Below are 24,950 nucleotides of genomic sequence, written 5' to 3' on the forward strand. Positions count from 1 at the left end.
GTGTGGAGTCCTGGAGACGGGCAGGAGGAGCCTTCTAGAGGAGGCTGGGCAGGGACCCACCGAGACCTGGGCCGTGGAAGGGCAAGGGAGTTGGGAGGGAAGTGGGGGCAGTCTGGCAATTGGCAAGAAGCCCAGCAGGCCTAGGGACCAGGACATAGGGGCTGTTTGCAGAAGTGGAAACTTGAAAATAAGGTTTCAGATGTGGAGGGGCCAGTGTTCAGGTTAAGTTGACAACAGGAGAGTTGGACAGAAATATCAGAGTCAAGGAGAGTCAGAGCTGTAAAGACAGGAGATCAGAGAGAGGAAGGGAAATTCCGAAGCTGGAAGAGCAAGGCACAAAATTGCATGCCTTCCAGGGATGAGGGCTGCTGAGAGGTGTAGGGCTGGGGGGTAGAGAAACATCCTTGGGAGGAGCCAGGACCAGGATGGGAAGGAGTGAGGATGATGTTGGCCACCCTCCTTCCATTTTGGGGAGACTTGGTGGAGGAGGCAGGCATCACAGGAACCCCTCCCACGTGGACATGCAACTGATAGTGTGTATGCAAATGCATTCATGTATTTATGAAGGGCCTGCGGGGATTTCATAGAACTGTAGTAAAAACCATCTGAGGAGAGATTATTACCCCCTTTAACAGATGAGGAAAAAGAGGCTCAGAAAATAAGATTGACTTGCCAAAAACTAAATGGGGAAAGCTGGACCTTGGGCCCAGAGGAGGAAGGACCCTCAGATGCTCATTCGGGAGCCAGCTCCAATGAGGGGGACAGAAGGGAGGTTTCATTTAGAGGCCATTCCTTGCCCCACTTCCTTTGGGAGCGTCCCTCTATCTTTAATCCACAGCTGGAAGGGTCACTGGCAGGACAGGCAGAGTAGAATGAAGCAGACTTGGGGTAATCTGATTTGGTGTGGCCTCAATTCATGGTCCAAAGCAAATATAACCTAGGGCCTAAACCCATTCTTAAGGTGGGGCAGAATCTGGGAGCAGAATAGGGTGTTCAAAAGGGCTCACTAGGGTGTGGGAGCCTCACTTTGGCCCTGGAAGAGTCCCGGCCTCCTGGGTTGCAGGGAGAGCAGCTCTGCTGTGACCAGCACCTCCCAGGAGGCATACGTGGACATAGAGGGGCAGTGGTTGTCAAAAAGGACCATGTTGGAGAGGGGACACCTGGTACCCACTCTGTTGCAGCTTGTGCCAGGCACTTTCATTTCTTTTATAACAGGCCCTTAGCACTCTGCTGCCCACAGTTTGTATAGGAGGAAATTGCAGCTCAGGATGGTGAAGAGACCTGCTCACGGTCACACAGTGGCAGAGCAGGAACTCTACCCCAGGTTGTCAGCTTGCAGTCTGCAATCCTTGCATTACCCTGGTTCTTAGAAAGTTTCTAACTTTGCTTTCAAAGCAAGTTCCTATCAGTTCCTCAGCAGGCAGGGTGGGGCTGCTACCCATCCTAGAGATGGGGCAGCCAAGGCCCTGAGGAGCTAGAGGAGTTACAAAGTAAATCTGCAGAGAAGCTGGGGTCAAGCCTCAGGTGTCCCCCACCCAGCATATCAGCTGTAGGTTTTCTGAAATCAGAGGCTGAGGTGCACCCCCAGGGAGCCAGAATCCAGGCCTGGTTTTGCATCAGGCCCTGCTGAGAAGGTGTTTCCTCCTCCCGGTGGGGCAGCTACTCTGCTGGGCTGCCGGTTGAGTCAGCCTTAGTCCCTCACTGCTCTTCTCCTAGTCCCTGAAACTCAACTGCCTGGGGAGCCAGGGCCAGCCTACGAAGGTGTTCCGTCTATACTGGACCCCTACAGGTAACACACCGTGGGATGGGGTCCCCTGCCAGTGTCCCGAGGGGCAGGCACTGCCACCTGGTTTCCTGAACACCCTCTGGGACCTTGGGGTGGGGGAAGGCAGGAGTGTCTGGGACTGGAACAACCAGACAGATGGACAGACCCTTATGTTGATCGATGAGTCTATCCCACAGTGTTGAAACAGAGCAAGACGAACCAGACACTTGCTTCTGCTTCTGGAAGAGAAGTGACTTCAGGAAGGTGGGTGCTGCTCGGGACTCTGGGCTCAGATGTCCACAGCCCAGGCAGACCTGCAGGATAAGAGCAGGGTCAGTTTTGCAGAATGTCCCCCCACCTCCACACTCATACACACACACCTGAAGGCCCTTGGGGCACCAGAGTACACACCACAACACACAGACCACTCACACATACAGCGCAGGAGGAAATACACACAGCACATACCACACAACGCTGTCACTGTCACCCAGAAAGTCACTGAACACACCACACAGATAACAGCCACCTCTGCAGCATCATGCCGTGACATGACACACAGAGATACATGCAGTGATATGACATTCACACCCCTAAAATACACAATCATAGATCCACAGTGCAAAGACATACTTGCAAGACCAACTCTGGAAACAGCACAGCTCAAGGGACATCACCATAGGCTCACACACCAGCCACAGAAAAGCCCCAAACTTTGCATTTGCAACACTCGGCAGGTGTGCAGGAACTAGTGCTAGCGTGCAGGCATTCACACAACACTATATCCGATGGCCTGATAGAAACATGCGGAACCCCAGACTCCTGGGTGAGCGGTGGGGCAGCAGGGGAGAGGGCTCACTTGGGCTTGGACACTGACTCAGCTGGGAGGGCACAGAGCACAGGCAACAGGCACAAGCTGGGACCTGCCTTTCCATCGCAGCCCTGCCTGATGCCCTGGCATGGGAGGGGACAGGAGGGACAGGGAGGAGAGGAGAGATCGCCCAGTGGGCTCAGGTTGTGGCTCTGTTCTGCCTATGGCTCAGTCATGGGCCCCTTGCCACGTACACACACCCACATGCCCCTCAGCGCTGGGCAAATGTTTTGCTTCCGGAGTCACCTTAGCAGCCGGAGCTGCTTTGCCAGCACTGGGCCTCCACCACTGGGACCCCAGCCAGGTCCTGGGTCAGGGGTGGGGGACCCATGTGGCCAGAACAAGGGGCCCAGTGGTCCGGAAAAGAGGGCATCCCTGGGCTTGAGGCCCGTGGGAGTGGGTGCAGCGGTTACCTCAGGGAGGCGGGGGGGAGGAAGTTGGGGGTATGGGCTGGGGAGGAGGTTGCCTCAGACAGGAAGGCCAAATGGGACAGGGCAGGGTGGAGGTGAAGGGTGGAAGGAGGGGGACCCAGCTTGGGAGGTTCCGGAGCAAGGGTGGTGAGCAGATATGTGTGTGTGCCTGTGAGTCTGGGTGCACATTTGTGTGTATGCATTCCCCAGGTGTGTGCAGATGTATTTCTGTCTTTAATCAAACTTTTACCAACCATTTGCTGTGTGCATTGTACTGACTTTGGGAGTGAGGACCTGTCCCTGTTTTCATGGAGCTCACAATCCAGTTGGCAAGGGGCAAATGTACATGTGCAAAATCTGTGTGATTTGTGTATATCTAGGGACACGTCTTTGTTCCAGGACTTATCTTGTATAGCTGAACCAGCTTGATGGGTCCTGCCTTCGTTTGTGTGCACAGGCCTGTGTACAGGTTTAAGAATATGTTAGGTCCATTTCTTGGTCTGGGCATGGGTCTGGGCCTATGACTGCACGGGGCCCTTCATGGAAGAACAGGTGTGTTTGTGTGCCTGTTTTTATACAGGTATCAGTACACATGTGCGATCAAGTGTACTTCTCACTGTGGGTAGTCATGTCTACGTGTGTATCAGTGTGTGTGCATGCATGTCTCTGTACCCATCTTCGAGTGTGACCCTTAGGGACCAGTGTATGCATGTGTCCATGGGTGCATCTCATGCCACCTTGACCTCAGCCTTCTTGGGGATATACCCTGCCCATTACCTGGTATTTGTTTGGGCTGAAAGGGCAGTTGGCTCCAGGATGTGCCCTGTATTTGGGCAGGGCTTGACCTGACCTCTGGTTTGCCCCCAGGAATCCATGTGTGCCCAGTGGGGGCACTGCCCCAACTGATGCCCCAGAGGGGCTACCCATCTCAAGAGGGGCTCTGGGCCCCACCTTGCCTCCTAATGGCACATGAGCCAGAGCCCGACAGACTGTTGGACCTCAGCTTCCTAACAGAGGAGGAGCAGGACGCCATTGCTGAAGTCCTGAAGCGTGATGCCGACCTGCGCCAGCTGGAAGAGGGGCGGGTCAGGTGAGGCAGGGCAGGGGCTCAGGAGGAGGGGGCCTCAGGCACTGTTCCCACCAACATGCAGCCTGTCAGATATCTGGGTAGTTCTTGTTTTTGCCCTTTGGTACCCTCCACCCCTGGCCAACTCGGCTTAACACCTCTCCCAGGGAGGCTGCGTCAGCTCCTTCACCGTGCCAGGCCAGCTGCCGTGCCGCAGCTGGAGCTCCTCAGATCTGTCCTTCATATCCCTTGCTGAACAACCACCCCCTTCCCTCCATGGCTCCCCAGCACCTCATGTTAGGGGCAAGCTCTTAAGTGAGGTCCACAAGGCTTCCCTGATTGGTCCCTGCCAGCCCCCCCCATCTCATCTTCCAACACTGACCCCCACTCCTGACATACATACACAGAGTGTCCACCACAGCCACCTGGGCACTCCACAGTCCCTGCACACACACACCCTTCACGTCTAGGCCATTCCCTCTCCCTGGAAGAGCACAATGGCAGAGGAGTATGGGACTTACAAGTAGTGCTTGGAGACTGACAGACAGACACCTCATAGAGATATAACCTTGGGCAACTCACTGACCTCCCCCCCACCACTCTCCTCATCTACAAAATGGGGCCAAGGACCCCTACCTTATAGAATTAGGAGGGATTGTGCACAGTAGTCACTTTAATGAATAATAATTTTTCTCCTCTACCTGGAGAACCCCAATTACATCCATCATGGCACCTACCTCACTGTAGTGTACTTGTCTATTCCGGACTCGGTCTCCCCACCAGCCTGAGCGCCCTCGGAGCAGCGTTCAAATCTGATTTGCTGTTGTGTCTCTGGCCCCAGATACAGGGGCCTGGCATAGAGTGGGTGGCAGGAATGTTGGTTGGGTGAGTAGTGAGTAGCCACAGCCTCCCCTATCCTCCAGCAAGCTCCGGGCCTCACTGGCAGACCCTGGGCAGCTGAAAATCCTGACGGGGGACTGGTTCCAGGAAGCACGCACCCAACGGCACCACCATGCTCACCTTGGCTCTGACCTTGTTCGAGCCTCTATCCGCAGGAAGAAGAGTTCCAGGGGTGAGAGGAGAGCCTCAGAATGGGGCAGGCCTCACATGCCCTGGGGTACCGGGGATATGTGGACACAGAAGGAGCCCATGGGTTCCAGTCTTGGCTGCCCCTGGTACTGTGTGCCTTTGGGTGGGACCACCCTTCTGTGGGCTACAGGAGGTGGGTAGCATCTCCCAGGGTCAGACTTCCTGTGAAGGGGGTTCACAGAGCTTCTCACCTGCATGCAGGAGACCAGGCTGTAGGCAGCGATAAGGAGCCTGAGATTGCTGAGAAAGAGACTGAAGAGAAGCTGGAGCCCAGGTGAGCAGGTGTGGCAGGGAGGGAAGCATACCTACCAGTCACCCGGGTCCCATTCCTGACAACCACCTCTCCCTACTCCTAGGCTCCCCATAGACAAGGCCCCCCAGGAGAGGCTCAGCAAGGCTGAGGTGAGTAATGACTGACTGAATGAATTAATGAATGAACGTAAAGTGCCACTGGAGTGGAGGTGGGATATGCTGGGGAAAGAGCCTCACCCTGAGAACCAAGAATCAGGAGAACCTGGTCTGGGCCACTGTCATCCTCTTCTGTCACTTGGGCATATGAATCTCTAAGGGAATCTCTGAATCCAGCTATTACTCATGGAGTGAGGACTGAGCTGGGTGAGGTCTGGGACTTACATACTACTGTCCCCCACCAGGGAGGCAGGCAAAGCAGGCGCTGAAGTGTGAAAGGGTGTGAGGTACAGGCCTAACTGGTCCTGCAGCTGGTTGCCAGCCCTGCCCTGAAAGCTACGCTAAATCTGAAGCTGGGGCAGCCAGCTGGAGCTGCTGACCTCTGACCCCGTCATAACCTTTGACCCCTTCATCATTAGTCCCCACTGTGACCCCTACCCCTTGCTTCTTTCAGGGACCTGATTTCCCCTCACCATATGGCCTTCCAAAGTCTTCAGATCATGAGGAGGAGCCCCAGGCCCAGGAAGGTAAATGGGCGGATGTGTGTAGGGGAGCACCGGGAGGTTGTGAGGATCCGAGGCGACTCTAAGTGACCCAATCACCTGCAGTGACCTTCCTCCTCCCCTGCATTGGGGGTCAGCGGAGGCATGTGGATGACCCCAGGGCAGCACTGGGGACCCAAATCTGCAGGTCTTGGGGGTTGTAAACCAGTCCCTCCAAATTTGCTCAGGGCGGGAGGGAAGGGACTGGCTCAACAAATTTTGACCCGCCCCAGCCCCTGGCCCAGGGGGTGCACAGGTCTACGAGGAGGCGGACCCGGAGCCCAAGCCGCCTTCTGGGGAAGAGGTGGAGCCGCAGCACCCTCCAGCCCAGGTAGGGGGTAGCGGCCTGTGGCTGCTCTCAAGACCCGGAGCGGATTCTGGGCAGGGAGCGAGCCGTCCGGGATCTAGCGCGGTCGGGGAACGGGCTGGGATAAAGGGGGCGCCCCTATCACTTCTCCCCTCCCCAGGCCCAGGCGGCGTCCGAGATCCTGGAGAACGGGGAGGAGACCCTGGGGCCCGGCCCCTCGCTCGACCGCATGCTCAGCAGCAGTTCCTCCATGTCCAGCCTCAACTCTTCCACGGTGAGGGGGAGAGAAAGCGCCGGGGACAGGGCGTCACCTCCCCATATCCCGACCCCCTGCCTGACCCTTCCTCGCCCCGAGACCTGACACTCCAATGCCTTTAACATCCTCACCTCGTTTTGCCCGCATACCCCCCCAGTGTGAGCCTGCACCCAGGGCTGCACCTAGCCCTGACCTCCCTGCCCCCCGCCACGCCCGCAGCTGAGCGGCAGCCAGATGAGCCTGTCCGGGGAGGCGGAGGCGGGCGCGGTGCAGGTGTGCGGCTCGGTGCACTTCGCGCTACGCTATGAGCCGGACGCTGCGGAGCTGTGCGTACACGTGATCCAGTGTCAGGGCCTGGCTGCCGCGCGGCGCCGCCGCTCAGACCCGTGAGCGCCTCACCCGGGGTGTGGGGGTGGGGGGTCGGGGGCTCCAGGGAGCCGTTCTCACCTTCCAGCCCCACCACTTGTATTGGCCTCATTTTCCCCATCTTCAAAATGGGAGTCACAGCGGTCTTGGGAGGCATGAGGTGGAGTGAGATGACCCCTGTAAAGCGTTGTACGAGGCCCCGCACGGGAAGCTGTGTTCCGGGCAGTGCTGGGGATGCCCCCGGACAGGGGAGGAGGCGCCAGAAGGGGCTCCCCCCTTATCTTCTATCCTCGCCTCTCCTGCCCCAGCTACGTCAAAAGCTACCTCCTCCCGGATAAGCAGAGCAAGCGCAAAACAGCCGTGAAGAAACGGAATCTGAACCCCGTCTTCAACGAGATTCTCCGGGTGAGGCTGCAACAACGGACCGGACCCCCATTCATGAACCAGACGTCCCTTCCTGCGAGGGCCGGGTGGTAGGGGCAGTGACAGTATCGTCTTTACCCGTCGCTCCGCCCCTCCGTTCTGTGGGAGGAACGACAGGGAGTCTAGTGGTGGGCACGGCGCTAGTCCAGATTCCCATTAATGCCCTTTGGGGCTTCCCAGGATTCCATCCTGCAAGGAACGTAGTAGGACAAGCCCCTGTCAACACTCCCGCGCAGTACTGAAGCCGGGGCCATCAGCGGTCCTCCATTAAAGCGCCCTTCCTGTCCCCAGTACTCCGTCCCGCAGGCGGAACTCCGGGGTCGCGTGCTGAGCCTGTCCGTGTGGCACCGCGAAAGCCTAGGTCGCAACATCTTTCTGGGCGAAGTCGAAGTGCCCCTGGATACCTGGGACTGGGACTCCGAGGCCATCTGGCTCCCCCTGCAGCCCCGGGTGAGACAGCTGATCAGTGTGGAAGAACACGCGGTACAGATCTCCCTCCTTCACCCCACCGGGCTTTCCCCCCCACTCCCCTAGGACTCCGCCTTCGGCAGAGTCTCCCTTCGGCCTCACAACCTTACCACGCGGTGAAAAGCCTTGGCTGGCCCGGGACGGCAGGTTTCGTGGTAGCATTCAGATCCCCCAGGCCGTTCTCTCGAGGGTCCGCCCACAGATCCCCCCACCCCCGGCTCTCCTGTTGGCCACGCCCATCAGCAGACTCCACCCCCTTGTGGCCCCTTTCCCTTGGGTTCTGTCCCTGCCCCCTGAAGAAACGGCCTCTCACAGGTCGCGCCCTCTCCCGACGGCCTTTCCAGCCGCGGTCGGCTCTCTCTGTCCCTCAAGTACACCCCAGCCGGCTCCGAAGGTGAGTGACCGCCCACCAGAGGCCAAACTGAACAGGCCCTGGAAAGCGGGGGACTCCTGTTCCACAAGGATGGGGGAACTCTGTCTGTGGGGCGAGGCCTGAGCCGAGCTTCTTCACAGGTGCAGGACTGCCCCCGAGTGGGGAGCTGCACTTCTGGGTGAAGGGAGCTCAGGACCTGGTGCCTCTTCGTTCAGGATCCCTGGATACTTTCGTACAATGGTGAGGGGGCATTGGGACCTCCCTCCTTCCCTTCCTTTCACCTGCAGTGGAGCTTCCCACCTCTGACAAACCCTTTCTAGAGTCACCCACCCTTGAATCCCCAGTCTGGGCTTTGACCACTGAGCAGGGGTGAAAGGGACGGCTTGAGCAAACGCCTGGAGTCGGGCGAGTTGAGGACACCTTTGAGGAGCTGCATTTCAGAGTGACTGGCACCTATAAGACTTGTTGGAGAGCTGAGACTGGGACCTGGGAGGTCATAGGGGTCCTTCCTTGGAAGACCTGAAAGGACAGGCTGTGGGGCATGCAGTTCTGTGGTTTTCAAAGTAAGCTCCAGGGGACCTCTCATGGTGCCTCACCCTCAGAGATCAGGTTCTGAGTTCCCAGCCCTGATTCAACCAGACATTGTTTTTCTCTTATATTTTGTACTTCCGACCCATATTTTATCTTGCAGAAAGGGCTTCAAGGCTTTAAAAAATTTGGAAACTACTTCTGGGGGACAACAGGGTGCCCATGAAGATCACCAAGCTGGGGAGTAGCAGAATTGCATTTCAGAGACATTACTCTGGGGTCCTGTGAATAGGAGTTGTAACTTTTAAAGGCAGGAGACCCGAGAGGAGGCTGGTGTAAAGGTCTCAGGGTAGTGAGGGTTTGAGGCCAGATCTCAGGCAGGAACCAGAGGACATGGACATTGTGAGCAAGTATAGGTAGTACTCAGTGACTGGATGGTTCTGGGGAGTGTGAAGGGGTGGCCACTTGATGCCAACTCACCTCCCCCACAGCTCAGTGCTGCCTGATGACAGCCGGGCCAGCCGCCAACGGACAAGGGTGGTCCGAAAGAGCCTCAGCCCCGTATTCAACCACACCATGGTTTATGATGGCTTTGGGCCTGCTGACCTGCGCCAGGCCTGTGCTGAGATCTCCCTCTGGGATCATGGAGCCCTGGCCAGCCGCCAGCTAGGGGGTACACGCCTCAGCCTGGGAACTGGTGAGTAGGGCAGGGCCCTGGGGTGAGCCGATGCCAGGAGGCAGGGGTTCAATGGATGGTCTTGGGCATTTCGCTGCCCTTTTGTGAGCTTTGGTGTCCACTGAGAACTGGGGGTGTCAGTGTATAACCTGGAACCAGGCAGGTGTTCCTTGGGACCTGGAGTGTCCAATGTGACCACGCCCTCCACCCCTGCCCAGGCAGCAGCTATGGGCTCCAGGTGCCCTGGATGGATTCCACACCTGAGGAGAAACAGCTGTGGCAGACACTCCTGGAGCGACCATGCGAATGGGTGGATGGCCTTCTGCCCCTCAGAACCAACCTGGCCCCCAGGACATAGCTGCCTGACAAGCCTTACCAAACCCTTCTCTGGACCCCCATCTCAGGGCCTGCCCTTGGCAAAAGTCAATAAAGTCTATTCTAAGGGCAATAATGGGCTGATGTCTGCTTAGGGTAGGAGGGATGAGGTGATGCAGAGCAAGAACCAGGGAAGTTAAGGAAACCAGGTGAAGGCACTTTAGACTCAGACACAAAGACTTTAAAGAGCTGGTCCCAGGACCACCCTCCCCTAATACCTCAGAAGTTGCCAAGACCCAACGGTACAATAGTGTTCAATTTAATAGTCTTTGCCTGATGGTGCTCAGTGAGCCTGAGGCATCTCTATGGTTGGTTCACCCCACTGGGGGTAGGCCTGGGCCCTACCCTGCCCCCAACCACCTGGACTCCTCTAGTTGCTCCTGGGTTCCGGGGCGGGTGTGTCAAAAGTTGCTTGTGTCTTCTCCATTCATCCATCTTTGGGTCTGGCCTCCTGTCTCTGATGCCCTCATTCAGCCTCTTGGAGGCCAGGGATAATGGCCGTGGATCCTGCTCGCTGTGCCAAGATGGCTCTCCAGATTCGGCATACCATTCCTCCCCTGGGGGTAGCAGGCTCAAAGTGGCTCAGCCAGAAGAAGGCCTTGGGCTCTCTCTGGTACCCACTGTCTGTCTGCCTGATGCTCCCTCTGTCCCCAGAGAGAGAAACCTAGGCAGGCCTGTAACTAGGGGTCAGGATTTGGCCAGCATGAGGCCATATGCATGGGTTATCCCTCGAGGGCCCAGGACATACCTGATGTGGGTGTAGATGAGGTCATCTTTAGTGGCACAGGTGAGTAGGGCATGGAGGGTGAAGCTGTGGTTCAGCAGCTGGTTGTGGACAAAGACCCATACAGAAAAACAGGGAGAAATAAAATCAGAAAAAGATGTGACCAGAGACCCAGGGGCTAGTTCTGTTCTACTGCCAACATGCTAGGGCAGATCACACTCCTTTCTGGGCCTCCGTTTTTCTCATCTGTACAATGGGAGAGGTATATTAAGCTCCTCCAATGTTAAGAATCTCTGCATCAGAGACAAAAAGTAAGAAGAGCTGAAAGATGGGCAGAGGTGGAGTTGGTTGGGGTGGGGTGGGGTCAGGGATAAGCCAGCACTCTCCTCCTCACCATCTGGATGGTGCCTGAATCCACATTCAGTTCCCGTAGCCACTGCACCAGGCTCCTGTCCACTGTACCAGCTATCAAGGATAAACCAGGTAAATCCAGGGGTGCCTTCTGCCTGAAGCTGTCTCACACCGCCATTAGTGTTCTCCAAGCAGGTCCTGCTCACCTGGGGGCTCTGAGGCCAGGGCACAAGTCCTGGCCCTTTCATTCACCTGCTGTAGAGCTTTTTGTACCAGGGCCTGGCACTCCCATTCCTTTTCAGCCAGGATATCCCGAAGCCTGTTGAAGAGCAGAAAGCAAGTACAATGAAAGGAGTTGGGGAATGAAGCTCATCAGAAGCCAGGGGTGGGTCCCAGAGGCCTTACCTGTCAGTCTCTGCTCGCAAGAGACCCAGCTGCACCATCAGAGGTGGGGAGACCTGTTCAGATTCCTTTGGGAGCAGGTTCTGCTGTGCCAGGGTCTCCTGCTGTTTTGGCTGGGACTCCTCTTTACTTGACTTTTCTAATTTTGGTAGAACTATATCCTTCTCCGCCTCTACCAACCCGAGTAGGGTGAGCTTAGACAGGGCGAGAACACCCATTTGGGACCCCCAGACACTGGCGGAGGGCGCGGAGCTCTGCGCACTGGCCAGGCAGTGTCAGCCTGGAGGATGTCCATTTAGTCACACCCCCACCCATTTCTTCCAGCCCTAATCAAGCCTGGTGACCACGCCTCTTACCAGCTTCATTTGTGTTCGCCACGCCCCCAAGGGCCACACCCTCACCCATAGAAAGGCTCCACTCCCCTACCTACCTGGGACCAGTACTGCCAGGGCTGCCCGTACAGCACGGCTGAGCAACGAGTCCAGCACGAACATCCAGTGTGGGCGGATCTGGCGCCTGCGGAGGATCTGCTTCACCTGGAGAGGAACGACGGGAGCCTGCTAAGATTGCTAAGCCTCAGATGTGGGGCTTGAGTTGGAAAGGCCTAGAAAGTCTTTTGCCTGAAGCAAGTGGGTTGGGCCGCCTTGGGGTCAAGGGAGGGGCTGGGAAGCTAGGACGGGCAGAAGTCCCTTCCTTGACGTCTCTGTCTTCACGGAGAAGATGTGGAATCTTTCAATATCAAATAGTCTTTGCACATTCCCAAGCACAGGGTGCTCATTATCTCTTCATGGGCAGCCCTGTGAGAAAGCTCCCTTACCGCATCAGGGAAAGCGAAGAGTGGTCCGTGCAGAAGCGCAGGCCCAAGGCCCTGGGCCTGCAGCTGCCCTTGCAGGGCCCGCAGCTCCTGGGCCAGCTGCCTGCGGTTGGGAGTGTGGATGTGCGCCCCGAGGCAGCGCAGTAGCTGTTCCACATGATTCCTGCCCAGACGGGGACCCTGAGAAGGAAGAGAGGGGTCATCAGCCGGCATTCCCACCTGAGGCAAAAGAGATGCTGGTTGGGGGCTGGGGTTGCAGGGTAGGCCAGTAGGAGTCCTGTCAGGCTTGACCACCAGGGGGCGCTGGGGCGGGCCGCCCACCTGTTCCTGCTCCAGTCGCAGATTCTCCGCCAGTGTGGGCAGCTCCTGCTTGAGCACTTCGGCCAGCATGGCCCGGCGCTTGCTCTCTTGGTGAAGTAGACTCAACCCTGAACTTTCCTCAGGTGACGTGGGCTCCTCGGCCCCAGGCTCCTCAGGCACCCTGGGTGTAGGTGGGGAGCAGCCAATAGAGGGCGGGCAACAACACTGTCCTGCCACCTCTGCCCCAGAGTTTAAAACCTGGCTCCTTGACTTTTATGCCTACCTCACAGAGATAAATGAAATAAAGCCAACACTAGGGGGGAGGGGGCACCCTAAATACAAGTAAGAGTATTTGGGAGGTAGGTACCAAATGTCACCCTTGCAAGTGGTCAAGGTGCCCAGGTCTCTAAGGAAAGCTTTTTCAGGAGGGAATACAAGGACAAAACAGATAAAGCGAACCCACCCCACTACCCTGGGCTCTCACCGGAGCTGGCTGGTGTCCCCATAACTGAGGCAGCGCTTCGGGGGACTGGGCGGGTACTGAGAAGGTGCCTGAGGGTGCGGGAATGTCTGGGACTGGGTGGCTGAGTCAGCTGAAGGAGTAGGGCTGGCTGAAGGGGCCTCTGAGGGAGAGACAAGGCTGTCAATCTGGGCCCTTCAGGTCTCTCATCTCCACAGCTCCTCTGCCCTCACCTTTGTGTGCTCACTCCCTCTACCCACACAGTACCTGAGTGCCGTGGAACAAGTCGGGGGGAGCCAGGGCTTCGGCTCCTCTTTCCAGGCTGCAGGAAGGGGTCCCCCAGCAGTGCTTGAGCACTGGCTCGGAGGCGGGGGTCTGGCTCAAAAGTTCGTAGGAGGAAGGCTTGGGCCTCGGCTGACAGAGAACTGGGCATTGGTGGATGCACCTTGTACATGCCCACCTGGGAGGGGGGTAGGAGGGTAAACATGGGTCAAGTATAGAGGTTTTCAGGGCCCAGTCTGTCCCCACCTCACCTCAGGAGCCAGGCCCTGAGGGGTCTCACCTGAAACATGGCAGCCTGTGGGCTCCCTAGCTCGTGGAAGGGTGGGCAACCTGTGGCCATCTCGATTACAGTGCAGCCCAATGACCAGATGTCAGCCGCCTTCCCATACCCTCGTGGGCCCTGGTCAATGATTTCTGGAGCCATATACTGTAGGGTTCCTAGGACAGGAGCAGTAGCAATAATGTTCATTTAGGCTTTATCAGTGTGGGGATGGCAGGGGGCTCTATTACCCTCTGGCTGCCTGTACCCACCCTAAACTCTATCATCCAAAAACAGTTCCCATCACCTACCCTGCTCGTTAAACATCTATCTGAGTTTCCTCACTCACCTTAGGTTCTATCACATTCATGGACTCCTTCACCCACAGTAGGTTCTATCATATATCCTGGATTACATCATCCACTCTGAACTCTATCGCCCACTTTGGCTTGCAGCAACAGTTCTGTGCTCCATTTCAGGCACTAAACTCAATGTCATCAGCTATCCAAGCTCCAGTTCTATATTCCATCCTCTCACCCCTGGCTCAATCACCTGCCCTGGGTTTTATTCCCTATCAGGAATCTAACTCCATGCCTAGGAAAAGCACCATTCCCTGGAAGGCCCCCAAATTTTTCTGCCCCAAGTCCACATCCCCACTCACCACCCCACACCCTGTTACCTGTGAAGGTCTCAGTGCAAGGTGTGATGCCTGCCAGCCGCTTGGAGGTGCCAAAGTCAGAAATCTTGAGCAGCCCGCTGAAGGTGTTGATCAGTACGTTGTCCCCCTGAGTAGAGTGGACATCAGGCTGGGCTCCTGATGCCAGAACTGGATGCCTATCCTGGGACCCCATCTCCTGGGAATCCCAACCTGATCTTGCCTCTATCAGCCTCCTCCCCCTGCCATCCCACTATGCCCCCCTGGGAGCTGGCATGTGGTTTGGCTTCAGAGCTGAACTTCTCTCCTCTAGGAAACCTTCTGGATGAATTCCCCACTGTTTGCAAAGGGTCTTCCCACTAAGTCTAAACTGCCAGCCTTTTTCTGGGGCCATATTTCCTCCTGTCCTCCTACCAGCAAGCCAGGGTGGGCCAGCTACAGGGCTTACCTTAATGTCGCGATGCACAATTCGGTTATCATGCAGGTAGCTGAGTCCCTGCAGGATCTGGCGGGTATAGAAACTGATGGTGCTCTCGTTGTCCTGCAGAGGTCCCCACACTGACCGCAGCAAGGAGGACAGGCTTCCTGGGCAGATGCAGTCCAAAGTCATGATTTCCGCCCACAGGTCTCTGCCCAGGCACACCCATGCCATGGCCCAGATTCCATCACCCAACTGCCCTGTGTCAGTTAATTCTGGGCTACACCACCCACATACACTAGGGTTCATTCTCCCCGAGGGTTCTCCACGCCTGCCTGGCTCCATCCCACATCCCACCACACCTCTAGTTCCATTCCCATCCCAGCAGGGCAGGTACCTCCAGGCACCTCCTCCATGAAGATCTTGAGGTAGCCGCCCTGGCTAGCTGAGCCCAGATAGCGCACGATGTTCTTGTGGCGCAGGCGCTTGTGCAGAGCAATCTCTTCATGCAGGGGCTGAGAGAACCTGGGGGCAGGTAGAGAGGAATAGGCCAATTTGGGCAGAGATGCTTACTCAACTCTGGCACCAGCCAGGCCACGCCCCCAGGATCTGTCCCGCCCACGAGCTTCTTATTACCCAGCCCACAGACCCCTCCAGATCGTAGTCGGCCTGCCTGGTCCCTGACGTTCCTGCCCACAGGTCTGGGCCTGCAGGGCTGGGACTCTCGCGTCCTTGAGCCCGCCCCCTAGGACCCAACCACTAGGACAACAGCGTTTCCCCGCCACACGACCCTCCCAACTCGTGGTCCCGCCCACCTGGGCCCTCGCTAGCCCTCAGCCGGGCTCACGCGCCCAGCGCACTGCACCTGCTGTCCCGCTCCGGGATCTCCTTGATGGCGATGCGTACCCGCGTATGCCGGTCGCGGCCCGCGTACACGACCCCGTAGGTGCCCTTGCCCAGCACCAGCCGCTCGCCTGTCTCCGTGTACTCGTAATCAAACTGCGGGGCGGGTGAGATGGGGGTTTAGCAGGGCCCGCAGCCCTTCCCCCTCCCTTAGCTCCCAGCCCCCATTCCTCACCTCTAGCACCTCCCTCACGCCCTCCGCCTCTTCCGCGGGCACCGTAGAATCCGGATTCGTCACCAAGGCCTGGATCAGGCCGCAGAACCTGAGGGTGCGGGAGGTCAGACCAGCGGGAGGGGTACCTAGGACACAAACTGCCCCCTCCTGTGCCGAAAGCACCTAAGGTACAAGTCCCTACCTTTCTCATTCCCCTGGGAATCTGGCCCTCAGAGCACCCCCACCCCGAGAGGCTGCGCGTACCACTGGCAGTGCCCCACGCTGGGGAAGCACAGCTGGGCGTCCTGAGCCGGGGGGAGCACGTAGAGAAAGCAGCAGCGCTCGTCCCTTTTGGAGGCGCTGGGTAGGGGAAAAGAACCCAAGTGAGCGCCAGGCCGGCAAGCAGCAGAGCCGCCCCCCCCCCACCCCAGGACCACCTTAGGCCTTGCCCCTCACCTGACACCACAGATGGAGGCGACTGAGAAGGTCAAGCTGGAAGGAACGTTCTGTGAGAAGAAAGAGAGTCAGAAGGGGTTGCCAGAAAGCAGAAGAGGGGTTTGGGGATGGAAGAAAGGCTGGAGAGAAGAGGTGCTTAGCAGTGAGTGGGCGGACTCAGCGTGACTTCACCTGGGCCTCAGGCTCCAGCAGGCTGAGGGTCACTGAGCTCACGGGATTCATGCCCTGGACTTCGAGCCTTGCCGGCAGCAGCACTTGGTTCATCTCCAGAACCAGTACCTGCAGAAGAAAAGAAGGTTTGGGGGCATACATAGGTCAGAAGAGGCCTGCCCCTCTCCCAGATCCTGCACCCCCACCCCTCATGGGACTCACCAAGCACTGGTTCCCTTGGGGACCGGTGGTTCTGACCAACTGGCAGGACTGTAGCAAGAAGTGAAGCCAGAAGTGGGCACGGCGTGGGGGTCCTCCAAGGGGCTCTGGTGTGGGTCTGAAGTGCTGGTACAGCAGGAAGGTTTCCATCATGGACACCAGATACCTGTAGGCACAGCCTTGTCCTCAATTCAGCCCAGGCACCAGCTAGCACAGCCAGGGAGAGTAGACTGATCACGGGCATTGGGTGTCATAGGCACTAGTTTGGAAGGGGCCAGGTCATTGGCTCAGGGCTCAGTCTAGAGTGCCACTGGACATAGGTACAGAAGCTGACTGCCCAAACCAGGCCAAGACTGTAGAGGGGGCCACCTACCATATGGGGGCGTTGAGCTTGTACAGCTGCTCTGCAGCCAGTGTCACCTGGGTGGGGTCATTAGCAAGGATCTGAGCTCCCAGGTAGAAGCCCACATCCCAGTAATACTGCATCTTCTCCACACAGCCTTTTCGGGCCAGCAGGCAACCCAGCTTCATGCCTGGGAGAAAGGGGCAGTGGCCCTAATGAGTATGGTTGCTGGTGTGGACAGAGCCCAGGTGTGGGCCACACTATTCATGTGAGCAGGAATGCAGATATGGGTGAAAATGTAGGTATAGCATGACTTCAGGTGGGAGTAGGAGCTCAGGCACAGCTGAGGGTTTGGAAACAAGTGTACGTGGAAGGAACACAGGTGTGGGCTTAGCAACACTTGTGGGCTTAAGGGCTCATGAGGGTCCAGGACAGGTATGAGGACCACGTGTGGATTCAGGCAGACTAGGTCAAAAGGGGGATGAGCTCAGCCCCAGCTCTAGCCCAGTGTTCTTTCTCCCTGCCTTGAGCCACCATTGGGGGTCAGGGGTGTAGGATAGGGGCTCACCAATGAGCCGGAGCTCATCAGAGTCCTCAAAGTGCTGCCCAGCAGCAATGAGGAGCACAGCGGCGTTGATGCCTGAGTGAAGGCTGGGCTCAACATCAAAAGCCTTCCGATACCTGTGGGGCAGGTGGAGGGATACAGGGCTAGACTGATGCTCACAGCCCCACCCCTCAGCCCACTTTCCCCTTGTTTGTGCCCCTTACCAGTGATAGGCCTGCTCCCGGTGCCCAGCATCCTGGAAGCCAGAGCTGAAGAACATGTCCTTGTAGACACGGCCACACATGCAGTATAGGTCAGGTGCCACAGAGCCCTCACACTGTACCAGTGGCAACAGCACAGCCAGTGCCTTCTCTCGGTCCCCAGGCCTGTTCCTCCTAGGGGAAAGGAGGATGGACTGGGAATCTGCCTGATGGCCCTGCCCCACTCTGTCTAGGGACCCCCAGATGCTGAACAGCAGGGACCCTTCCAGGGGCCTGACAGTAATGAACCCAGAATAGCAGTGACGCTCATGAACACTGACCTTTCTAGAGGTAGTGATTTCACATGGAAGTGATTGCTAGATGCAGTGACTCTGAGGGGAGGTGACCTTGGACAGCTGTGACCTCTCCAAGGGCAGTACCATCACCCCACCCAACCCCGGGCAGCAGTAATAGAACGGGGCCATCTGACATCAGCGTGACCCTAGTCAGCAAATTCCCTCAACAGCACGATCCCACACAGCAACGATCTCACACAGCAGGAACCCATGTTCCCATGTGGCTATGACCCAAGCCCTGCTCTGCCACTCACCGATTGAGGGCAAATGTATAGTGGAAGCAGACGTTGTGCTGCTCAGCCACATCACAGGTAGGCAATGCCTGCAGCGTCTCCACCAGTTCAATGATGGCCGAGTAGTCCTACATGAGAGAACAGCACACACCTACACGATGGCCTTTGGTGCGTCTATCGACCCTTAGATCCTGTGGAAAACCTTGAACTACGGTCCTCTCCCACCCCTGACACCCCACCTTCTTCCCCACCATCCTCTGCACACCTCCCTCAGGCCCGGCAGGTAGTGCAGACACCACACCTTAACCTTACATGGAGAACCCACTGTGTGCCCCAACCTCACAACTGCCCTGGGAGACAGTGACATGGTCACCCCCATTACAAACTGAGACTCAGAGACATCATATAATTCAAGCAGCACTTCCAGGAGCTGACCTTGGGTTTGTCTGATACCAAATGCTATGGCCTGACTACCTCTCTGAGCACACCTGCACATCTCGGTAGGAGAGCAGCAGGTTCATGATGATGTCGGGGCTCAGCAGCTCCACGCTGTCCAGTCTCCGCTGCAGACGAGCCAGCTCCTGCCGCAGCTGCTGCCCACTGAGCCGCTCCCTGGCCTGCCGGATGTTCTGCCGAATGGTCTCCCGGAAATAGCCACTGATACCCGCAACAGGGGAGGTAGGGAGGACTGGTGGGACCTGTCCCTCAGCCTAGCCCACTGTACCCTCTCCAGCCTCCTCCTGGTGCACCCTTTCTGTGGGTCCCTTACCAAGAGTCTGTGGGTGTGACCTCCAGTAGGCGGGCAAGCCGGACCACCAGGGGTGTGAGCAGGGCCTCAGTGCCCGCCCTGGCCTGCACTAGCCCATCAGCCAGGCCCCTCAGGAGGCCTGCATCACCACACAGCACCCGACCAGTGGCTGTCACCACATAGGGGATCAGCGTGTAGCTGCCAACGCAATCCTGGTGGGAGGGAGGCAGGAATCAGTAGAGGTCAGAGGTCAGCACCAGGTTACAAAGGGCCCATGAGGGAGTCAGAGGTCAGCACCAGTGGGGATTGGAATAGCAGGAAAGGGGCACACTTCAGGAAGGGAGGCAACAGGGAGCAGAGGGTCATACAGATGTCATGGTGTATTGGGGAGATCAGAGGTGACTGAGGAGGCCAGAAAAGGTAGCGAGGGGTCATAGGTCATAGTGGAGGTCAAAGGGCACATTGGAGTGAGGGGTGGATTCTGCTCACTGAGTTCTTCTGAAAAACATCCTCCTGCAAAAAACAGACAGATACTGGTGTTCTGGGTAGGCGCCACCCCCATCCTGTGCCTGCCCCCACCTACCTGGCCACCTACCCGTAGGGCCTGCAGGTCAGGCAGGTCAGCCTGGGAGCAGAGAAGCACGTTGTTGGTCATGCTGAAGCTCTCACGCACACCAAGGTGGTAGAACAGGGAGGGCTGTGCCAAGGAGCTGCTCACCTCCAGCACCACTACATCTGCAGGCACACATGTGGAGGCTCTAAGCCCTGAAGCCCAGCTTGGTGGGGGAGGAGGCTGAGGATCTTGATTCCACCTGCCTTCCTATGTGACTCCAGCAGGATCCAGATTTGTTTGTTTGTTTGTTTTTTTGGGTTATTTTTTAAAGATTTTATGGGGGAACTGGAAGAGGGAAACAGTGTTGGGGAATTGGGGGAGGGAAACAGCCAAGTTGTTGTCCTTCAATCTTAGTTGTGGAGGGTGCTGCAAGCTCAGCTCCAAGTCTAGTCACGCTGCTCAGCTCAAGGTGCTGTGTTCATTTAGTTGCAGGTGGGCGTAGCCACCATCCCATACAGGAGTCGAACCAGCAGCCTCATTGTTAAGAGCACACGCTTTATCCACTGAGCCATCCAGGCAGGAGCTCAGCTCAAGGTGCCGAGTTCGAGTTCAGTCTTTAGTTGTGGGCGGGCACAGCCCACCATCTGGAACAGGCAACCTTGTTAGGAGCACGTGCTCTCACTAGCTGAGCCATCCTGCCACCTGTTGGCAGCTCAGTGGCAGCTCAGCTTGGGTGCAGCATCACTGGCCCATGTGGGAATCGAACTGGTGGCCCTGTTGCTCAGAGCTCGCAGTCTTGAGCAAACTCTTAACCAACTGAGCCACTCGGCCAGCCCAGCAGGATCCAGTTTTGCTCCTTGCCTCAATTTCCCCCTTTTAGGGTCCCTCTGGCTCTTACACAGAACTGGTATTTGTGGTTTTGCAGGAGAGGAGTTGGGCTCAATGGGTTAGGATCCTCATCCCACTGTTCAGAGACTGTGGGCACTGGGCACGATGGACAGGAGGCTGTGCCCCAGCCCAGGGCCTGTTCTAGACCATTTGAGAGGCAAGAGTTGGGCAAACACGGTAAGTCTCTTTCCCAAGGTCTTCAAGCCAGTCCTTGGAAGGAGCCAGCAGCAGCAGCAGTGTGTGTAGATAACGCTGTGCTGTGCGTGTGTGTGTGTGTGTGTGTGTGTGTAGCTTACTGTGACTGGATCTCTGTGACAGCGTCTGTGAGAGCCTGTGTATTGACATACATGTGATTTGTGAGTCTGTCTATGACTCTGTATGTGTCTTTATGTCCTCGAGGGCGAGTCAGTCTTCATTTTTAGGCTGCGATTTTATGGACATCCGGCAAGCAGGGTGCGGAGACTTTTGGATAAACAAATAAGTATCCGGGCTGGACGTTAGAGCTAGAGGAAGGGAGGGGTGACCCACGCGGGAACAGCCGCCCTCCGGCCTCGCCCGCGAGAGACCCTGCCCGGCCATTAGCCCCGCCCATTGTCTCAGCTACTGAGGCCTCATCACCTAAGCTCCGTCGCCCAGAATCCAGTCAGTCAGATACCATCGCTTCCCTTTCTGCCTCTCTAGCCCGATCCTCGGAAGTAGTATGCTAGGACTCCTGAACTCCAGTATGGCCCCTTTCCTGGTCCAAACTCCACCTCCAGGGTCCGCCCTCATAAACTCCGCGCAAAATCATCCCGAGGTGGAGTTCTGCAACACCACTCCTGAGACACCTCACACTGCCCCGCTTCCAACACTGGGCAAATCCTAGCCACGCTCTCTAAGCACTGTGCCGACCCCAGAGTGCTTAAGCCCCAACCCTGAACCCCAGAGCTGAACCCCGCTAAGTCCCAGCTCGAGATCCAGATCCCCTAAATTCTACTTTTGTCAGGGCCCCCAGCTCGAGTTACTCAGCTTTAGCTCACTTTAATACCCTCCTAGGCCTCGCACTCATCTGAGTCCTCTGGAGTCGCCGAGCCACGCCCCCTTTGGCCCCGCCCAAGACCCTAATCCTCTCCCTGGCTCCCGCCCCCGCCCCCAGCGCTCACTCACCCGCGTTGTAGAAGGAATCCAGCGCCTCCGTGTCTCCAAGCGCTAGCTTCCCAAAGGGCAGGGTGCGCAGCTGCGGCCGCGGCCGTGGTCCTGGGAGCTGCGCGGAGGCCTCGCGCAGGCAGCGAAGGGGCAGCGGCTCCACCTCGGCTCCTGTGTCCGGCTCTACCCCGGGCTGCGGCTCCCGGGTCAGCACGTAGACCACGCTGAGCGGCCGGCTTCGCACGCCGACCCGGCCCGGGGGTGCCGCGATCGACCGGCCCCTGCTCAGTGCCTCGGCTAGCGGGTCCTGCCAGCAGCTGCCGGCGCGCTCTAGAGCCCCGGGTCGCGAGCACGGCCCCGCCATGCGGGGGCGCTCGGGCGTCGGGAGCCCGGCTCTACGGACTCAGGACAGGGCTGGAGCCAGGGGCGACGGATCCAGGGATCTCGAGATCAGGAATCCGGTCGGGACCGGGAATCTCCTAAGGGATCTGGAGATCCGAAGTCCGGCTGGAGGTCCCGTTCCCGGAATCTGGAGCCCAGGGAGAAATCCGAGCTCCGACTTGGAAGGTCCTGAGGATCTGAAGTCGGGGATCGGGTCCCGGGAATCAGGAACATCCAGTGATCCGCGGCTCAGAGTCACTTGGGAGATCCTGGGAATCGGACCGACCTTACCTTCCACGCAGACTCCGCAGGAGAGCGTCTTCCGTCGCTCTATCCTGTCCTCACATGTAGACCGGCCCAGCCCTTTACCAGTCAACCGGGAAAGCTCCACCCTCGGCCCTGAAGCAGCACCGCTCCCTAGCGGCCCGGGACTCGGCTTTTCCCCACCCTCCTCTCCCGCTAGAATCTCTGAGTCCAGCCGCTTCCGGAACAGCCTATGCCCCATGCACACCAACCGCTGTGGACTGCTCACAACAGGAGCTCATCAAATGTGTGCCCAGACCAGGGCTAGGGAAGGGGCTTGAATTGCAGGCCCTGCCCTGCAGGATCTGTTGAATGAATGGCTCTCCAGAGACATCGGTATGCAGAGCAGGGTGAAGAGTGGGTTCTCCAGGGAGGGACTGGAATGGGGCAAGTCTGCCCCTCCACCTGCCAGGAGACCATCAACCCTACTATGGGACTTGACATCTGAGCCCCCACATTTGCCATCTTGCCAGGGGCATGCTTTCCCCAGAATCCAATTTACTGACCTTTGACCTCCACCCAGAACGTGACCATGGGATCTGAGAAGAGTCCTCACATAAACATTTCTCTACCCACTTGAAGGAGAACCCCAGCCCTTGAACTACAGTAGCTTCCCAGCTCCAAATTCCCAAGCATCCCTAAGATTTTAGTGTGAATTGGTGAGGCAGCAACCTGGTATAAACCTCAGTGGACTCTGAAATCAGGAATGGGGCACTTAGAGAGGTGGAGTAACTTGTCCAAGATCACTCAGCCACATGACAGAGCAGGATGCAGTCCCAGGACTCCCAGATATCATCAGACTCTTAACTAACTGCTCTGCCACTTTCTAGAATGTGGCTCTGGCAAATTAGTTGCTCAATAAATGCTAGCTCAATAACTGCTCTTTTACTATCCTGTGGCCCCATGGAAGAAAAATGTATACCTTCCTTGATTTGACCCTGAGTTCAAACCAGCCCCTAGTAGACCAGGCAAGAAGTAGCAGAGGGTGAGAACTTGGCTTACAACAGAGGCTGGGGTGGCAAACAGACAAACTAGACGGGACATCCATGGGCAACAGAAAGGGTGAGAAAGCTATGTAATTCCCACCACAAAACCATCCACTTGCAATTCCAGCAGGGCCCAAGGGCACACTGTCAGTGGATGCTTGAATCCCTTTCAAGTCCTCCACAAAATGTTTTTCTGGCCTTGGCTTGCAAACCTCCAGAGATGGAAGCCTATCTTATGAGACTGGAAGGAAAGTCTTCCTTGAATGGAGCTAAAACCTATGTCTTTGCTCTGCCCTTTTGAGTTTTTCCCAGGAACTGGAAGAGTCCTGCAAGCCAGGAAAGGGTTAAAATGGTTTTATTTTAAAATGTGGACAGGAGAGCAGAGGCAGTTAGCAATGGGAAGGGGTAGCCGAGGGTCCGGAAGCTGTACAGGAGAGATAAGGGTGCTGGCTGCCAGGGTGCCTTAGCAAAACATCATGCAACTCTGTGGTAAGGGTGGGCCATGCCGAGGCCTTAGACCCAGTCAATGCCATACTTGTGGGCAGTGGTCTGGTACATTGCATAGCACCCATTGAGATTGGATTGATAGCAGGATCCGTACCACCAGGCACCATGGACAGTCACCACGCAGTTGCTCCTACTTATATCATGGTCATTGTCATAGGTGGTAAAGGACTTCCCATTGTGGTAACTCAGCGTCTGCTGACAGGGAGGGGATGGGAAGCACATTGATGCCGGCGCCATGCCTGGCATGTTTGAAGAGGAGATCTCACAGGCGCCTCAGAGCAACTGAGAGGTGGGTGTTATCAGACCTCACGAAAAAACAGCAGTACCAAGGAGCCAGGTTGTTTGTCCAAGGTTACTCAAGGTCAAAGGCACACGGACTTGAACTCAGAACTGTGCTTCCAAAGCCACCAGCTCCTCCCCTTGCCTTGTCCTCTCCCAGAATCCCCAGCTTCCCTCTAGCTCCTTTGTCTCTCCCCAGCTAGCATCAGCAAGCAGCCTGAGCAACTCTGTCAGGGATAGCTGGGAGGGACTTCTCAGATGCCTGGGCAGGAAAAGGGACTCCCCTGAGGTAACTCCCTGTAACCACTTCCCTCTTTCAAGTCTCTCAACAGTTGCTGTTTCTCCGAAAGAAAAAAAAAAGCCTTCCCTGGTTCCTCTTCTGAAGCAGATAATACTAACACTCAGCAGAGCCTCAGATAGCTCCCACAGCCTCCCTCCCTGCCTCCTTGTCCATTTTACAGGGCAAGAAACTGAGGCTCCGTTGTGGAAGGAACTTGTCCAGGGTCACATAGTAAACAACAGAGCTGGATTCAAACTCAGGTCTGTTTGCCTCTAGAGCCAAAATTCTTCACTCCTGTACCAACTTGTCTCATGATTGCTATTTCTCAGATGAGGATACTGAGGGGAAGGAATTGACCTGGGTCATTATGGAGGCAATGGCAATTCTGGGAAAGGACCCAGTCTCCCTCACCTTCTTCCCCTACTCCAGAGCCCCACCTTAGGGTCATTTACCTGCCTCCTGAGAACTTGCCCTGCACCAGCTGGTAGTGATCTGCCTCCCCATGGAGGTGGAAAAGGTACGGTTGCCATTGAAATCCTCCAGCTCAATCTGCAGTTCCCAGGTACCTGGGGGGGAAGGAGGAGGAATCCTCAGACCCCAGAATGCCATAGGAATACCCCTCAGGCTCCCTTGACCCTGATGGGAATCCACCTTAGAGAGTCAGCTGGTGCAAATTCTCATTCCCTGGCCAGAATTTGGACTCCTGGCTCCCAAAACCTGCTTTATAGGAGGACCAAGAGTGGAAGAAATCCAC

The 24,950-nt window shown here is 56.9% G+C and overlaps 3 protein-coding genes across 10 annotated transcripts in view; 1 reads left to right on the forward strand and 2 right to left on the reverse strand.

Annotated features, from left to right (window-relative positions):
* Positions 1 to 1,643: 1,643 nt before the first annotated feature.
* Positions 1,644 to 9,985, forward strand: SYTL1 (synaptotagmin like 1). Of its 6 annotated transcripts, XM_019650130.1 has the most exons (16): positions 1,644 to 1,789; positions 1,963 to 2,029; positions 3,914 to 4,136; positions 5,036 to 5,184; positions 5,403 to 5,475; positions 5,558 to 5,603; positions 6,064 to 6,136; positions 6,385 to 6,482; positions 6,619 to 6,732; positions 6,934 to 7,100; positions 7,389 to 7,485; positions 7,795 to 7,953; positions 8,287 to 8,365; positions 8,485 to 8,584; positions 9,364 to 9,569; positions 9,767 to 9,985. In XM_019650130.1, exons 3-16 carry the CDS (start codon positions 3,952 to 3,954, stop codon positions 9,904 to 9,906), a joined length of 1,686 nt encoding a protein of 561 aa, XP_019505675.1. In that variant the 5' UTR covers positions 1,644 to 1,789; positions 1,963 to 2,029; positions 3,914 to 3,951; the 3' UTR covers positions 9,907 to 9,985. The 6 variants fall into 6 exon arrangements, with proteins under 6 accessions (XP_019505675.1, XP_019505676.1, XP_019505678.1 ...); XM_019650131.1 differs by lacking the exon at positions 1,963 to 2,029; XM_019650133.1 differs by lacking the exons at positions 1,644 to 1,789; positions 1,963 to 2,029 and adding an exon at positions 2,063 to 2,097.
* A 181-nt stretch (positions 9,986 to 10,166) lies between these two features.
* Positions 10,167 to 22,226, reverse strand: MAP3K6 (mitogen-activated protein kinase kinase kinase 6). 3 transcript variants are annotated; one of them, XM_019650061.1, is made up of 30 exons: positions 22,133 to 22,226; positions 21,482 to 22,038; positions 19,490 to 19,629; positions 19,384 to 19,407; positions 18,916 to 19,106; positions 18,635 to 18,803; positions 18,168 to 18,274; positions 17,582 to 17,752; positions 17,382 to 17,494; positions 16,844 to 17,003; positions 16,474 to 16,636; positions 16,273 to 16,380; positions 16,102 to 16,151; positions 15,910 to 16,005; positions 15,667 to 15,754; positions 15,454 to 15,587; positions 14,986 to 15,113; positions 14,619 to 14,755; positions 14,195 to 14,300; positions 13,537 to 13,694; positions 13,242 to 13,434; positions 12,999 to 13,137; positions 12,536 to 12,695; positions 12,218 to 12,394; positions 11,831 to 11,936; positions 11,404 to 11,572; positions 11,205 to 11,317; positions 11,042 to 11,112; positions 10,672 to 10,748; positions 10,167 to 10,480 (listed from the first exon to the last, which is right to left on the reverse strand). In XM_019650061.1, exons 2-30 carry the CDS (start codon positions 21,822 to 21,824, stop codon positions 10,390 to 10,392), a joined length of 3,882 nt encoding a protein of 1,293 aa, XP_019505606.1. In that variant the 5' UTR covers positions 21,825 to 22,038; positions 22,133 to 22,226; the 3' UTR covers positions 10,167 to 10,389. The 3 variants fall into 3 exon arrangements, with proteins under 3 accessions (XP_019505606.1, XP_019505605.1, XP_019505607.1); XM_019650060.1 differs by having other exon boundaries at positions 21,482 to 22,220; XM_019650062.1 differs by lacking the exons at positions 10,167 to 10,480; positions 10,672 to 10,748; positions 11,042 to 11,112; positions 11,205 to 11,317 and having other exon boundaries at positions 11,443 to 11,594; positions 21,482 to 22,222.
* Positions 22,227 to 23,604: 1,378 nt separating this feature from the next.
* Positions 23,605 to 24,950, reverse strand: part of FCN3 (ficolin 3) — a 5,391-nt gene continuing 4,045 nt past the window's right edge. Inside the window, 4 exon segments of the mRNA XM_019650118.1 lie at positions 23,605 to 23,832; positions 24,621 to 24,706; positions 24,709 to 24,762; positions 24,848 to 24,950. The exon segment at positions 24,848 to 24,950 is cut by the window's right edge and continues 4 nt beyond it. Coding sequence (XP_019505663.1) covers positions 23,605 to 23,832; positions 24,621 to 24,706; positions 24,709 to 24,762; positions 24,848 to 24,950 — 471 coding nt within the window.

The sequence above is a fragment of the Hipposideros armiger genome, unplaced genomic scaffold (assembly GCF_001890085.2).
Source record: "Hipposideros armiger isolate ML-2016 unplaced genomic scaffold, ASM189008v1 scaffold_138, whole genome shotgun sequence".
Taxonomy (NCBI): Eukaryota; Metazoa; Chordata; class Mammalia; order Chiroptera; family Hipposideridae; genus Hipposideros; species Hipposideros armiger.

What these genes read in the sequence shown, in the direction of transcription:
- SYTL1 (XM_019650128.1), top strand. Translation starts at nt 2,570, where the DNA reads ATGCGGAACCCCAGACTCCTGG. An exon ending in TCTTCAACGAGATTCTCCGG is followed by an intron (nt 7,486 to 7,794) that starts GTGAGGCTGCAA and finishes TCCTGTCCCCAG; the next exon opens with TACTCCGTCCCGCAGGCGGA. An exon ending in GGCTCCCCCTGCAGCCCCGG is followed by an intron (nt 7,954 to 8,286) that starts GTGAGACAGCTG and finishes GGCCTCTCACAG; the next exon opens with GTCGCGCCCTCTCCCGACGG.
- MAP3K6 (XM_019650061.1), bottom strand. Translation starts at nt 21,824, where the DNA reads ATGGCGGGGCCGTGCTCGCGACCCGGGGCTCTAGAGCGCGCCGGCAGC. An exon ending in TTGCACTGAGACCTTCACAG is followed by an intron (nt 13,695 to 14,194) that starts GTAACAGGGTGT and finishes CTCCTGTCCTAG; the next exon opens with GAACCCTACAGTATATGGCT. An exon ending in GGGGACACCAGCCAGCTCCG is followed by an intron (nt 12,696 to 12,998) that starts GTGAGAGCCCAG and finishes ACCTACACCCAG; the next exon opens with GGTGCCTGAGGAGCCTGGGG.